Genomic DNA, 17,244 nt, shown 5'->3' with positions numbered 1-17,244 from the left:
AAATTGTTGAATGAATATTATTATGTTCTAGGTATAGAGTGTGAGGATGGAAAATCTATTCGATATATATTTTGGACACGTCCTGAACCCATCAAGTTAACACATTTAACATTGTATTGATAAGGGATTAAATGGATAAGACCAATAGTTAAATGATAAGGGAGGCATGTCAGATGGATCCCAAGAGAACAAGTCGACGTTCCTAATTAGTTGGTCGACTGGATCCCGCTCTTCTTCTTTGGAAAACGAGGCGTCTATCTTTATCACTTGGTGAGCCAAAAAGACCTATTCGAACTTCCTTCGGGTCCTCTATGGGCGTGAGCCACTCATTATCGACGCCTAGTCTGGGATCTCAACTATTGGTGTTTGCATCCAACGCTTCAGGGAGTGGGACTGCCCCAAGAGTAATTTCTTCCCTTCACATCGCTAGGTTGCTCTAATAACATTCTTGGGCGAGTTTCTAGTTTCCTTGAATTTTCTCGACTCTCCCATTGGGTATCGGGTATTTCACGATCAAGTATGGGATTGATATAATCGTCCCTGACACAATAATGTTTAGTCTGCCAAATATCAATTTACAAGGCGATAAAGCGTCCATTATGAGGTATTTGACCCCAACTGCCTTGGATTCTGATCACAAGACGCAAGTTATCTCTAGGGTTACGTGGCCTTTTACATGCACATGTTAGCCTAACAAACCTACTCGGGAATCTTGGAATGCCTTGATGTTGCTAGGATCGAGCTGGAGTTTTTGGAAGGTGTTCTAGAATGGGATGTCAGTTGAGCTTCTAGGATCTATCAAGACTAGCTTGATACCCTAGTTAATGTGTCGCTATCGTGAGGGATGGTTGTGATGGAGTCACTTCTAGATAAAGTGATGATGTCTCTGATTCTCTCTGCTCGGCTTTGGAGAATCTTGGGGATATTACGTTCGCAGTCATCACTTGTCGAACATATTTTCTTTGGGAGGAGTAGGAAGTTCCTCCGTAGGTGAAACCTTCAGCTATAGTGTTAACCACAAAGTCTGGATCTTTGTTAGCCATTTTTGAGGTAATATGGTGAAAATAGAAGTGATGGCGAAAGGTGTAGCGTAGGTTAATTTTATAGGGGGGCCGTAGTGGCCGCCACTATACTTGTCAAAAGTACATGATGTGTGGCACCGCTATGTAGGTAGCGGTGGCCAGATACTCTAGGTATATTTTTATGGTTACAGATTGCTCTCGATGGTGAGAGGCCTTGTGTGGTGGTGTTTACGGTGATGAGAGAACTTGTGTGATAGTGTTACAGTGATGAAAGAGCAAATTCACGTGAGGTGGGAAGCTCTGTAGCTTTTAGGGATATATCATGTGTATTACAATTTGTTCATTCTCATGTTGGGGTGAAATATTTATCGAGGCTCTTGGGCCTGGAGTTATGATTTTATTGGAGTGATAATCGTCCACTCAGTTATAGTGGTGAACCGTTGAATTCCTACATCCTAAGGAGACGCGATTGAGCTTGTTGACCCTAACTTCTCTCTGACTGAAACACGTATTTTCTCACGTTTCTCATGACTAGGCGAGCATAAAGCGTTTAGGGCGAGGTTGTCCTAAATTGCGAGCGGTAGATGGGTGTCACCCATTATTAGCGGTTGTAATCTCCCCTAATAAATCTTTACAAATATATCACTACAAAATCAAACAAAATATTATTCTAAATCGATAAAAATTAAATGATTGAGGTATTGGGATTCTTCCTATCACTTTTATTTTTTAACCAAATAGTTTAGTATGATTTATTAAATAAATTTAGAAACTTGTCAACAAGTTGAGATGGCCGAGTTGGTCTAAGGCGCCAGATTAAGGTTCTGGTCCGAAAGGGCGTGGGTTCAAATCCCACTCTCAACATTATTTTTCTTTTTTTTTCCTTCAAATTTTTACACATAATTATTCTTATGGATACTTTTTTTTCATTATTTACACATAAATATTGCCTTATATTTCCATTTTAAAGGCTAATCATTTGTTGCATTTGAGTCCCTATACTTCTCAAAGATAATATGATTTCAAATCCAAATCTAATCATTTGTAGTCATTATTTTGTTCTTCTCTTATTTATTTAAATGACTCGGTGATGGGTGATCAACCAATGTATGAGATATCTTATGATTGTGAAGTCAAAGTATTACCTTATCCAAACATCCAACTCCACCCTTCCATGACTTTGCTCTAAGTTCAAACAGACGGTAATCCCTTTTAAAGTGGCTGTAGGTGAACTTTCACCCAAAATGTTTCACTCTTTCATGTAACCGTTCTTTTTCATCTCGACTTTTGCTCTTAACATTTTGATTATAAAAATTTTAATATGAACATTTAAATCAGAAATTTGTCCATAATATTTTTGGAAATTATGTATACTAGAAAATTTTACATTAAAATTTTGTGTTTCAGATATAAAATTATCGATGTTGGAGTTTTCGTGCCGCATCCTGATGTTTGTGTCAAAGTCTGCACTTCATAAATAAATAACATTTTTATTTGTTCATTCATAGTTCTCTATTTTGCTATGCTATAAAACTAATTAAAGAAAATTACAAAACAACCTAACCAAACACTTCCCAATTTCTTCCTAGTGCCATTTACATCAAAAGTTTATAAATACAACATGAGGACTCATCGATGTGTGCTGCATTGAGACATGAGAGATTCTTCTAGCACTGTTTTAATTTTGATGTTAGTCTTATTTTCATTTCCTCATGTTTCCTTTACGGAGAAAAGCTTTCATATATTTCATTTGTATTTTATAGCATTATCATCATGTGTAGTCCGCGTACAAAAGCTTACTCCTTCCTTATCCAAACGCTGCATTTAATATAGATATTATAAGCCTCAATTGATAATATTTTGCAAGAAAATTTGTTTCTAACACTAGCCAATTTTTTCAGGCTAATTTTTTATTGTCTCGTATAGAATTGTTCATCGAACAACCTTTTTAAATGAGTTCAATCACTAATAGAATGTGCAGGGAGTATAGTAAACCACGTAAGAGTATTTTTGTAATAGAATTTGGAAAATATCTCATCCCCAAATTCTCATTGTTTGCAATATCTCCCGCTTCAGTCAAATATCGAACGATGTGTTCGACTATGGATTCACTAGTATCACCAGCAAACTTGGTGAACTTGGGGACTTTCCAACCCATTGGGAGTTCCGTTTGCAATACATACTTCGACAATGGGAATAAGTAATTTTGTCTTTGCATGCCAACATTCACAGCATTTCGCGCCATTGTCCTTTCGACAAAGATTATTCTCACCTCTTAGATCGTCTTGTCGAACTTGATGGACCACTTGGTTGGCATCTTGATTTTTATTAACTACAATAATTGGCGGCATTCGACTTCCCTAAGCCTCGGTTGTTCGTGAGGCACAAATTGTTGGCCCTGGTTAACCGTGTTTTTCTCAAGAATCATTACTTCATTTTAAATATTCCTAGCCACTAGGGATTGTATGGTTGGTCGAACTTCTGCTTGAGGGGCGCCAAAGAAGTATGTATTTCAAGTCATCTGAGTTGCTGGTAGTTGATAATTATGATTCGTGTTTTGAATCAAATGGTTAAATATTGTGCCCATTTGTCGGGTAAGCAAGTTAACCATATCATGGCTACTTTCATTAATTTGCTGTCTGAACATGGTTACTGAATTTGTGGTGAAAGTTTACATTGCTTGGAAAGAGAAACTCATTCACAAGGGTTGGAAGTTTCGACCAGGGTTATTTATGTCTGATCCCGATCCCTGTAGTGGCAAATATGTATTCGTCATATTGTCAGCAAACGTCGATGCATTTGTATGCAAACTCGCCATCGCTGATGCTGGAATGCCTTTATGCTGCTGAGATCAAGCTGGAGTTTTTAGAAGGTGTTCTAAAATAGGGTGTCACCTTAGCTTCTAGGGTCTATCTAGACTCGCTTGATACCCAGTTACTGTATTGGACAATGATGACCATGGCGTCGTTATCGTTAGGGATGATTATGATGGCGTCACTTCTAGATTAAGTGATGATGACCCCTGGTTCTCCTTGCTCGGCTTTGGAGAATTATGTGGATATTACGTTTGTAGTCAACACTTTCCTGACATATTTCCTTTGGGAGGAGCTTGAACCTCTTTTATCGGTGAATCCTTCGACTATGGTGTTAACCTCGAAGTCTAGATCTATGTTATCCATTTTAGAGGGAAGGTGATGAAAATAGAAGTGATGACGGAAGGTGTAGCTCAGGTTAGTTTTATCGAAGTCCCACGGTAGGCGCCACTGTACTTTTCAAAAAGTACATGATGTGTGGAACCCCTATGCGGGTAGTGGTGGCAAGAGGCTTTAGGGATTTTTAGGTGGTTATGGATTGCTCACAGTGGTGAGAGACCCAATCTGGTGGTGTTTATGGTGATGAGAGAGTAAGCTCGCCTAAGGTGAAAAGCTTTAGAGATTTTGAAGGTATATCGTGTGTATTACGATTAGTCCCTTCTTATGATAGAGATGAGATATTTATATAGGCTCTTGGGCTGAGTTAGAGTTTTCTTGGGAGTGATAATAGTCCACTTAGTTATAGTGATGGAATGTTAAATCCCTATTTACACTTATTTACATGAATTAGCGTATTTACACTTATTTCTCACTTATCAAGACACGTCTTTTATCACGCTTCCCGTGACTAGACGAGTAGAAAGTGCTTAAGGCAAGGTTGTTCCTAATTGCGAGCGGTAGATGGGTGTCGCCCCTTATTGGCGTTGCAATCCCCCTAATAAGTATTTACAAATATATCACTATAAAATCAAACAAAATATTATTCTAAAGTAGTAAAAATTACATGATCGAGGTATTTGGATTCTTCCTATCACTATTGTTTTTTTAACTAAATAGTTTTATATAATTTATTAAACCAAATTAGAATTTTAACAATAAGTTGAGATGGCCGAGTTGGTCTAAGGCGCCAGATTAAGGTTCTGGTCTGAAAGGGTGTGGGTTCAAATCCCACTCTCAACTTGTAACACCCCAAATCTACCCGATAATTATAATAACAAAAATCAGAGTATAAATTTCAAACAAGTTCATTTGAGGTATCACATATTCGTCATCTCAAAAATATTTACGGCTTACTTGCCTTCATATAGATACATAGCATAAAAATTTAAAACGACAATTAAATTATTACTCAAAAATCACTTTGTTTCAAATTAAAACAATTAACTTGCAGCGGAATCAACAAACTTCATAATTATTCAAATAATATCGTAGCATCTTTGCACGGTAACTTTAAGTTATAATTTAAACCAAAACCATATAAAATTCAGGAAATAAAACAATAAGTAAAACAATCGTTTATCCCCCCCCCCCAAGTGCTACGTATCAGAGCGACCACCGACTCAACTCGCAACGTCTAAATCTTCATCAAGCTATCACCTGCACGTTACCTGTATAAAGGTAACGACGAAACAAAAGAAAGGGGTGGGATATCAAACAATATAAACAGGGTGATGATAAACAGTATATTCAGGTTCAAGTTATAATAATTATCGCTTTGCGGTATAATCGTTACCGTCTAGTTTACTTCACTATTTCAATCAACAACACAAGTCACAATATCTCACATAAGATCATATTCAAAGTTCACAACAAGTCACAAAAATTCACACATCAAAACACATAACATCATAATCACACAAATGAAATGTGACTCTAACAAATACACATTCATGTGGTACCCAGGGCTTCAGCCCCCATCACAAATTGCTAGATAATAGAGGTATCAAAACAGGCATAAGCCTTTGTCGCTGTTTGCCAATCCAGGCCGTCGCTAAAACATGCAAATCATAAGACACTGATGAAATGCAACAAATCACAAACATCTCAAAACAACGTCGCGAGACATACGCCTATATCACAAACATGTCGCCAAACATCGTCACAAAGGCATTCGCCTACATCGCCAAAATATATCAATAGTTATTGATAAACAATCATCACCTTAAATCCTGCACTTCGCAATAATTCACAAAAACTCATCGCAACATCGCAATATATCACACGACAAATCAACAACAATAATTCATCATAGATAATTCACACAAACATCGCCATACTTCACAAAACTCACAAAAATACGTCACGTCGCAACATTACCAAAAACACCGCAAGCACAACGTATATATATTTATGCCCTCTGTGAATAAGAATATATCAGATTTTTCTCTTTGAAACTTTTCTATATGGTATCAAGAGCCAGACCGGAATCCCTGGTATAGGAGTCGGTTACTTTGGTTTCTTTGAGTAATTTCTGATGGAGCCTTCCAGTAAGGATAAATCTGATTCTGGGACTACTCTCCATCTGCAGGAGTTTTCTTCCGCACTTACACCTGAACGACTTGACGGCACCAACTACGTCGAGTGGTCGCTAAACGCCTAAAACAAGATCTGAGGCAGAAAACGTTGGGGTTATGTCTTTGGAACAAAGGCTGCACCAAAAGATAAGAAATCTGAGGAGTATGAAACATGGGAAGATGAAAACTGTTTGGTTAAGTCATGGCTTCTTGACTCTATGACCAAAGAGATCAGATCACTCTTCATTCATTTGGCTACGGCGAAGGAAATATGGGACACCGTCAAGGAGACGTATTCAGTCAACCAAGATGCATCTAGGGCTTATCAATTATATCGTGAGGTAATTTCTACTCATCAAAATGGAGGCTCAGTGATTATATATTTTGGAAAATTAAAAAGGTTGTGGCAAGAGTATGATGCTATTGCAAATTGTACCATGGAGTGCACTAAAGATGTTGAGAAGTATAACAATACTGTTAATTCTCAACGTGTTTATATTTTTTTGGCTGGTTTGGATTCACACTTAGATGGAGTCCGTGGTCGTGTTCTTGCTACAACTCCACTCCCAAGCATTCAAGCTGTTTATGCAATTGTTTGTGCTGAGGCAAATCGCCAAGAAGCTATGCTTGGTAGTGAGTCTTCTGAGGGATCTGCCCTTGCAGTCAAGAAGTATCCTAAGAAAGGAGTTCGCAAGTGTACCCATTGTAATGGAGATAATCATGTCATGGAGACATGTTTTAAACTCCATGGCTATCCCGATTGGCACCCAAAAGGCAAATCTACTTCCAGTAATAAGGCAGAAAATATTAAAGGCCATGTTTCTACTGCTGCTGGATTTGTAACAAAGTCAGGTATATCTAACTCTACTCTTAATCTTTCTGTTGTTACTAGGAGTAGTGATTGGATAATTGATACAGGTGCTTCTGATCATATGACTTGTGATCCTCACATATTTACTAATTTTTCCCCTTATTGTTCCAAAAATGCCATTATTAATGCCAATGGAGTCAAATCTCCTGTCGAAGGTGTTGGTACTGTATCACTCTCACCTTCCTTATCTATACCCGATGTCTTATTTGTTCCTACTCTAAATTGTAATCTTATCTCTGTTAGTAAATTAACCAAATCACATTCTTGTGTTGCTATGTTTTATCCAACCCATTGTTTTTTTCAGAACATGCATACGAAGGAGAAGATTGGCAGTGGTAGACACAATGAAGGGTTGTATTATCTTGAAAAAGTCTCACAACAAACCCATAAAGGAGCATTGACTCATCTTGCGAGTGATCTCATACAAGATAAAAATAAAAAAGAAATTTGGCTATGGCATAGACGATTAGGACATCCCTCTTTTAGTTATCTAAAGAAATTATTTCCATCGTTATTTCATAACTGCAATATTTCAGATTTTTTTTGTGAAACTTGCGTAATGGCAAAAAGCCATCGTGTTGTTTTTCCCTTAAGCAATAAAAAATCTGTTTTACCTTTTTCATTAGTTCACACAGATGTTTGGGGCCCTTCCCCGCAATCTACGCATAATGGAAGAAAATGGTTTATCAGTTTTATTGATGATTGTACTCGGGTAACTTGGGTATATTTGCTTAAACATAAAAGTGATGTGAATGATGTGTTTCGTTCTTTTTATAAAATGATAGAAACACAATTTAACGTATGTATAAAGATCATTAGATCAGACAATGGAGGGGAATATTTTAAAACCGAATTAACAGAATTCTTGAACTCTAAAGGCATTTTGCATCAGACTACATGTCCATATTCACCCCAACAAAATGGAGTGGCTGAGAGGAAAAATAGACACATATTAGAGGTGACAAGATCACTCCTAATAGATGGTAACGTTCCATCTCATTTATGGGGCGAGGCTGTGAACTCTGCCGTTTATTTGATTAATCGGACCCCTTCTAGTATTCATAACTTTAGAAGACCTCTAGATGTATTGTATGATCATCATGTTCTTCCCTCTATTGTTCATTTACCACCTCGTGTTTTTGGATGTGTTATATATGTTCACTTGCACCCACATCAACGTTCAAAACTTGATAAAAGAGCCATTAAATGCGTCTTTGTTGGGTATGGATCAACTCAAAAAGGTTATCGTGCTTACCATCCAACATCCAAAAGATTTTTTATTTCTATGGATACAACATTTCACGAAGATAACTTTTTTTTTGTTGATCCTACACTTCAAGGGGGGAATGAAAATGAAGTGCATCATCTTGATGTTAGTATGTTTGACATCTCAAATACAAAATTATTTTGTGAAAATAAATTATCTTGTGAGGATCACTCTGCAGGTACTGAGCCAATCCTAAATATGGACCTATTAACTTTAGATAATACAACGTCTCCAGATCATCACCAACTAGCTCAATCTTCTCCACATGTTCAACTTGACTCTTCAGCGGTAACTCTTTATCCTTTCCCTATTGATACAAGTATAGATGAAGTTGATTCTGTTTTTGATTCTGAAGTTGATTCTGTTTTGAATGAAATTAATCCTTGTTTGCATGATACCACCAACACACCTAACACTGAACCACCTAATATCCAGTATAATCTTCCACCCCGTTCTAACCGTGGTAAACCACCCGTCAGATATGAACCCGACTTCCAATCCAAAGTTAAATATCCCATTAGTAATTATGTGTCGTCTCACAAGTTATCTCTTTCATATGCATCAGTTGTATCTCAATTATCCTCAATTCCTATTCCTAGTAATGTGCAGGAAGCTTTGGCAGATCCTAAATGGACCGAAGCAATGGTTGAGGAGATGACAGCTCTAGAAAAAAAACAACACTTGGGATCTTGTAACTTTACCAAGAGGCCAGAAAACAGTGGGGTGCAGATGGGTTTTTACAATTAAACACAAAGCTGATGGAACAATTGACAGGTATAAAGCACGACTAGTGGCTAAAGGTTACACTCAGTCTTATGGTGTAGATTATCAAGAGACATTTGCGCCAGTAGCCAAGCTTAACACTGTGAGGATACTTCTATCACTAGCAGCAAACCAAGATTGGCCTCTTCTACAATTTGATGTGAAAAATGCTTTCCTACATGATGAAATTTTAGAAGAAATTTATATGGATATCCCACCAGGTATGGTAGATTCAAATGGTTCGAAGGTTTGCAAATTAAAGAAGGCTCTATATGGATTAAAACAGTCTCCAAGAGCATGGTTTGGAAGGTTCACTAAGTCTATGAAGACTTTTGGCTATAAAGCAAGTAACTCGGATCACACCTTATTTTTGAAGAAAGGAGAAGGTAAAATTACTGCCTTGATTATCTATGTAGATGATATGATAGTTACAGGAAATGACCAAGATGAAATTTCTAGTTTGCAAAAATACCTTACCGCTGAATTTGAGATGAAACAACTTGGAAACCTCAAATATTTTTTGGGTATTGAAGTAGCAAGATCAAAACATGGTATTTTTCTATGCCAAAGAAAGTATACTCTTGATTTGCTATCTGAAACTGGGTTGCTTGCCTCTAAACCAGCAGAAACTCCTATTGAACAAAATCATAAGCTCTTTCATTGCTTAAACTCAAACATCACAGATAAAGGGAAGTACCAAAGTTTGGTAGGGAAGCTGATTTATCTTTCTCATACACGACCAGACATCACTTATGCAGTGAATGTTGTGAGTCAGTTTATGCATGATCCGCGTAAGCCTCATATGGATGCTGTAGAGAGGATATTAAGATATTTGAAATCTGCTCCGGGTAAAGGAATGTTGTTCTCAAACAATGGTCACTTGAGGGTAGAAGGATATACAGATGCCGATTGGGCAGGTTCAGCAGATGATAGAAGATCTACCTCAGGATACTTTACCTTTGTGGGAGGGAACCTCGTAACTTGGAGGAGTAAAAAGCAACCGGTAGTGGCTAGATCAAGTGCTGAAGCAGAGTTTAGAGGTATGGCACTTGGAATGTGTGAATTGTTATGGGTAAAAAGTGTATTGTCGGACTTGGGTTTTGAACCAAAAGAAGCTATGAGTTTATATTGTGACAATACATCGGCCATAGAGATTGCCCATAATCCTGTCCAACATGATCGGACAAAACATGTTGAAATTGATAGACATTTCATCAAGGAGAAACTTGAAGCCGGGATAATTGTTTTTCTGTTTGTAAGATCTGAGCAACAATTAGCTGATATGCTCACTAAAGGAGTAGCAAGCAAGGTGTTTAACGAATCTTTACTCAAGTTGGGAATGTGTGACATCCATGCACCAACTTGAAGGGGGGTGTTGGAATAAGTCAAATATTGTTATTCTAGAAAGAGATATTTTTGGTATCAATTGATATCTACAGCTGTTATTTTATTTTTAGTTTTAAAGCCTCCTATTATTAAGGAAAGGCATTAGTAACAGAAATTGTATATATATTTATGCCCTCTGTGAATAAGAATATATCAGATTTTTCTCTTTGAAACTTTTCTATACAACGGTTATCGGATTATTCCCGAACACTCCTAATATTATTCAACTCGCTATATATTTTCCCGTCTATTATTATATTCCTCTGCTACTTATATAATGCCTCTGTTACGAAATTGGTCACTATATTGATGGACAACAAAGTGCTACTGTTATTTTCATTAACTCCTTCTATATTATTAACTCACAAAAATTATAATTCGACAGAGTTTCGAAGGGACTCTAAACAACTCTACAATAATTCATACAACTCTAAAGTTCCCAAAAATACCCTACTGACAATTCTTATTACATATAAGGGTAACTCTTATGCATCAAATTGGCTAATAGTCTAACTCAAGTAATAATAAAACGACTCTAAAGGGTCAAATACCTTCAATTTTAATCTATAGTTTATCAGATTTTACTCTAAACAACTCGAAAGCAACTCTGACAACCCTATTGACAACTCTAACAACACTATTGAAAATAATTTAAATTAACCAAATAATACAAATATTCATCTCTAACTCAAAACTCCTAAAAATATTACACTAATAATATTAAACTATTATTATTATTATTATTATTATTATTATTATTATTATTATTATTATTATTATTATTATTATTATTATTATTATTATTATTATTATTATTATTATTATTATTATTATTATTATTATAAACTAATGAAGTATTATATATTAGTGAACCTGCAACCTGATTTCTAATTGACTAAATTTACAGCTACAGTATACGCTTTACATTAATATATTTCATCAAATTGCCACCTATTTAATTTATTATATCTACCAAAATAACAGTGGTCGCTACAGTAGAAAAGAGAAGCAACATGCATATTAACGATGCAATATATTGTCTTCTAAGCAAGCATCTCTTTTTTTTCTTTAGAATGATGTAATATATTTATTTCCAGATTTTACATGCTCATTCAATTCCAGATTTTGCATGCTCATTCAATTCTCTAAACAATTAAGCATACCATATATTGAACAGAAATACTATTCTTACACCAATTCTTACACCTACACCGTATGTACGGACGACACTGTTCATGTACGGATGAATACTATTCATGTACGGCGTGAATACTATTCATGTACAGACATTTATTTTTAATACCTGAACGTGCATTAACCAACTTCATTACTGCATTAACCAAATTTTTACACTGCATTAACCAAGTTTGATGACTACTAAAAATTATTTTTAATACCTGGATGTTGCATTAACCAACTTCATTACTGCATTAACCAAATTTTTACACTGCATTAACCAAGTTTGATGACTACTAAAAATTATTTTTAATACCTGGATGTTGCATTAACCAACTTTATTACTGTATTAACCAAATTTTTACACTGCATTAACCAAGTTTGGTGACTGCTAAAAATTATTTTTAATATCTGAATGTTGCATTAACCAACTTCATTATTGCATTAACCAAATTTTTACACTACATTAACCAAATACGATGAACAGTATTTGGTGTAATAAATGGTGTAAGAATATCATTACTCTATATTGAAACATGGTTCTATGTCAATAAACGTGAGGCTACAGTGACGTAGAATGAAAACAAACATTACATGAACGTGACGACGCTACAGTAAACATTTTCAATATATATCATATATCTTTCTTTTTTCATTATCGAAACAATATAAGTATATAGGAGAATGAAAATTGATGTTATAAACAGCCCGCCGTACGAATATCGGTATCAAATTATATGCATCAAATCACACAAATTTAACACCAATAAAATCACAACACATCAATTTTTACGGAAACAACAAATTTACACAGAATCAAACATAAGATAATTTCATACAATTTTTAGAAATCAATCGAACACAAAGAGATAATAAAATTTCCTAAACCTCACATACAGTTCATCATATCCCCGTTTATAGAGCAAGAACCTCACTCTTACCTTGTATTCGGAGTCCGCTCTACAATTCCGGTTGAATCAAAGCTTTCCGGCTTCGCGTAAATCTTTTGTTTTTCTCTTCGCGGTCTATTTCTCGTATCTCTTTTCTTTTCCAATTTTCCTCTTCTCTATGTCGTCCTTCTCTTTTTCCCAAATGTTATGTTAATGAGTTTCTAAAAACCTAAGTGTATCCTCACTTCTCAATCATTCCAATTTGGGCCAAAACCAAATTACAACATAACATCACTGAGTCCATCTAATTTATTTTATTAAAACTCTCAATTTACTCGTTAACTCTTATTTTACGGTCTAATTTTATTTGCTCTGAAAATTCCCAAAATAATACCCGACACTCTAATAATATTTCTAATACTAAAAATATTAAAAATCTCGACTAATTGTCGATCCGCTATCCCGAACTAATACCGACTAAATCGTCCCAAAACGCGAAAAATTCCATAAACACTCCAAACGTCTAAATTAAGCGAATAATCAAATTTCCGGGTTTTACCTTATCAAAACATCCAACTCCACCCTTCAAATTCTATAAATCTAATCATTTGTAATCCTTATTTTGGTCTTCTCTTTATTTAAATAACCCAAAAATGAGTCATCAAATGTATAATATAACTTATGCCTGTGAAGTCCAAATATTACCAAGCAAACATCCAACTCTACCCTTCCATGACTTTGCTCTATGTTCATACAGATAGTTATCCTTTTTAAAGGTGGTTGTAGGTGAACTTTTGTTCTTAATATTTTGGTTTTAAATAATTTTAATATGAATATTAAAATCAGAAAGTTGTCCATTTTGAAAATTATGTATAATAGAAATTTCTATTAAAACTTTCTATTTCAATTATGAAAGTATTAGTATTGGAATGTCTATGCCATATCGTGTCATAATAACAGAGGTCGAACTTTATAGATAAACATTATTTTTATTTGTTCAATCATAGTTCTTTATTTAGCTATAATATAAAACCATTTCAAGAAATAATGAAACAATATAACCAAACATTTCCCAAATTTTTTTCTGGTGCCATTTACATTAAAAGTTTAGAAATACAAGGCAAAATATCTTTTTTGGTCCTGTATGTTAACATCGAGGTTCATTTTGGTCCCTTAACTTCAAAAAGTTCCATATTTGTCCCTTAACTCTTTAAAAGGTATCATTTTAGTCCTTTTTGTCATATTAGCGACTGATTTAGCGACCGATTTTTTAGTTTTTCCATCGCTAAAATGACAAAAAGGACTAAAATGACACCTTTTGAAGAGTTAAGGGACTAATATGGAACTTTTTAAGGTTAAGGGACCAAAATGAATCCTGAGGTTAACATACGGGACCAAAAAGAGTATTTTTCCGAAATACAACATGAGGCCTGATTTACATGACAACACACAAAAAATACTACCAAAACCAAAAATGTAAAGTATCTATAATCCCACATTATCCTCTATACAATTAACATCAACCAAAAGTAAGAAAAAAAAGTAACCAAAATCAAAAGCAAGAATCCAGATAATGATATGTGTGTCTCTTATTATATTGTAGTAAGCTAGCATAAGTCCTGTCCCATATTCCAATATACTTACATTCATCATTAGGACTTATCGAAACTCCGTATATTTCACCAAAGAAATCGATCTCTTGACTTTTCTCGTAATTCGACTTTGTTTTATAGACATGCATAAAATCAACAGGCTCGGCAACGGCCATGTACTGTTCGTATGAAGAAAACCGAATTGACCGGCTTGCCCCGACGGTGTTCTTGAGAATGGCGATTGGAGATGACACGTTTCTGGTGTCTCATACTCTGCATGTTATGTCTTGATTTCCGGTAGCGAATGCTTGGCCATTAGGATGCCATGTGGATGCAAACAAGTAATCTTGATGGCCGGTCAGAGTCGCGACGGTCTATAAAATATTAAACAAATCTCAAACATGTTAATTAGAAGCTTTATGCATATTTGGATTCATTTATTGAAATTTATCTATTGACCTAAACAACAATTTGGGATAACTTACAACTGACAAGTCCATAAGTTATTATCTATGGCGGCTACCCGTTACTTACACAATAGTTGCCACTATAGTGTTCTATACCGCTAAGGCTCTTCTGATAGAGTAAGGATTATGATTAATTAGAAGTAGCATTTACATTATTGTTATTTAATTTGTAATGCATTTTTAGAATGTTCTTAGGACTTTGAAATATTATTGAGGTGAGATTTATTTAGTTGTTGGGCCTTAGTTACCATCCACTTCTACTACTTTATATGTACTCATTGAGAGAAGGCAAAATCAATGAAATGAAATGAAAAGTCTTTAATTTTCTTAGTTTATTTTTTATGTCTTTCTTTTTTTTTTATTGTTGAACCTTAATTTCATAGTTTTGGTAGGATAGCTTCCGATCAATTCGTGCTTTCATCCATGTACTCAAATCCTCCTATGAGTTATCCTTATCATACACCTTCATATCATCTATGGAGTATTCCTCCTACTTATCCCACAAACCCTTCTTTTTCATCTCCTACCACATCTTCATTTCCATCTTTTCCATGGGAACTTTTTACACCTTGTTACACTCATGTTGGATCATCATCACCAAAGTTGTATCTAAATCATGGGTATTCACCACATCCACCTAATCCTAACCCATATTCAACATCTCCTTATTCATATGACTACAATAATTATCATCAACAACTCCAACCAACAAATACCTCTTCCACACTTTTTCATCAATATCAAACCCATTCTAGAAATAGAAGAGATTTTGATAAATATCTTCATGTTACCCATCCTTGTATTAAAAAAAAATCCAAAAAAAACACAAAACTCATATTCAGTCACTGCATCATCGGAATCAAGTCGGAGTTGCATCCAACTCATCTTCCCGGAAAACGCCGTCACAGCCTCACCGTCGGCCACCGCAAACTCCTTCAGTTTTCTACAATGGAAAATATAAAAATAGATGACGCAGGTCCAAACGTTTCTCCAAAAGTCAAAACTTGCTCCAAAAGTTTCTACATACACTGATGGTATTTCTCTTCCGCTCTCCTATGATGATGAATCTGAAGAGGAGTTAGAGCAAAAGCATAGACCTGATGTGAAACCACTTGAGGTGTCTATTGCTGAAATGAAATTGAAAAAGCGTGAAAAGAAAGATATTTTAGATGACCATCAGGCTAAACAGGAAAGGAAAGAAGCTCTTAGAGATGATCATGATGCTTTCACTTTTGTCATTGGAAGTCAGGCTTCGGTGTTTGATGGAGATGATGGTGTTGAATCAATTCAATCACGGCCGTCTCCACTGCCAGAGCCACCTGATTCAATCACGGTACCAGTCTCGCTACTTCCAAAATGAGACGTTGCCATATTCTTCGCCGCAGAGGTGTTGCGCATCACCTCCATGACCTACGATCCAGGACCACCCAAAGATACACTCAAAGCCACAACAATGATTATCACAAGGTACTTTTCTTCAAGATTATTAGCAAATGTCATTTTCATGATGTCCGATTTAACACATCTCATGGGGGTTGTGCTCAAGAAATTTTGTCTGAAATGTGCAAATCTCCTCCTAATTACCACTCGGGTTTTTGACCTTGGACCACACCAATTGACGCAAGGTCGTAATGTTGTGGGCGTGACATTGATTGAAGCTAGGCTCTACATCACTGTTACGTGTTTCTTAGGGAATCCCATTTTGAGAAAGACAACACAGTCAAGAGATGGAAGACCCAAGACGATTTCTACAAGAGATCTGTCAGACATTCGGTCACCGCTAATCTCCATGCATTCCAAACTTCAGGTTTTTATGGGTGTGGATGGGAATTTAGCAGAGGATAGTGCTTGCCAAAGTTGGACCTTGTGCAAACATACTTTTAATGATTTAGGACATGTTTCACTTGTGGTGTTTATGTTCATGCTCACATAATGTTATTATTATGGAAATTGTAAGGCGATAGTGAAGTTCTGCGCACTTCAAGAACAACTTTGTCTTGCGCTCCGCAATGATCCAAAACCGGGACCAGCAACTTTCGTTGTTCAGTTTCTGTATTGTTATCTGAAGATTTCGTTTGGAAAGAAATGTCCTTCGAAGGTTCGAAGTTCGAAGAAGGTGGTTACTGATGACCATCTTTAAAGATAGAGAATGGCTACTGATGGCCATGTTTCGAGAATGATGTTTAAGTTGAAACAAAGATAGTGAGCACCGAAGCTAAATTCAAGGAGAATGGTCTTTAAGACTTAGACGTTTTTGCGAAATATGCAAAGTACTAAAGCTTAGCGTGTTTTCGTGGCATTCTCGATTATAATTATGTTGCCACGCGTCGAAGGAGGATTCAGGCGGGATGATTTGAATTTCGAAACAGTTTATGTAACCGCACGAAGACAGATGGCATCCCTGGATTTTCTATGGGAAACGTGGCATTAGATTAGTGTAGGACCGTTAGGGTCGAAACTAGTATAAATAAGGATCTTAATGTTA

The 17,244-nt window shown here is 35.8% G+C and overlaps 1 protein-coding gene and 2 non-coding genes across 3 annotated transcripts; all 3 read left to right on the top strand.

Moving 5' to 3' along the window:
- The first annotated feature begins 1,805 nt into the window (after positions 1-1,805).
- TRNAL-AAG (transfer RNA leucine (anticodon AAG)) lies at positions 1,806-1,886 on the top strand. Its single transcript has one exon. It is a non-coding gene; the product is annotated as a tRNA-Leu (tRNA).
- A 3,047-nt stretch (positions 1,887-4,933) lies between these two features.
- On the top strand, positions 4,934-5,014 carry TRNAL-AAG (transfer RNA leucine (anticodon AAG)). Its single transcript has one exon. It is a non-coding gene; the product is annotated as a tRNA-Leu (tRNA).
- Positions 5,015-6,308: 1,294 nt separating this feature from the next.
- On the top strand, positions 6,309-7,631 carry LOC131613354 (uncharacterized). The gene is given in 2 exon segments (XM_058885029.1): positions 6,309-7,200; positions 7,524-7,631. Coding segments are annotated over 2 exon segments (927 nt in total). The 3' UTR covers positions 7,559-7,631.
- Positions 7,632-17,244: the final 9,613 nt, after the last annotated feature.

This window comes from Vicia villosa, linkage group LG6, assembly GCF_029867415.1.
Source record: "Vicia villosa cultivar HV-30 ecotype Madison, WI linkage group LG6, Vvil1.0, whole genome shotgun sequence".
Taxonomy (NCBI): Eukaryota; Viridiplantae; Streptophyta; class Magnoliopsida; order Fabales; family Fabaceae; genus Vicia; species Vicia villosa.
Note: the sequence above shows the minus strand (reverse complement) of the source record. Positions and strands in the feature narration are given on the sequence as shown.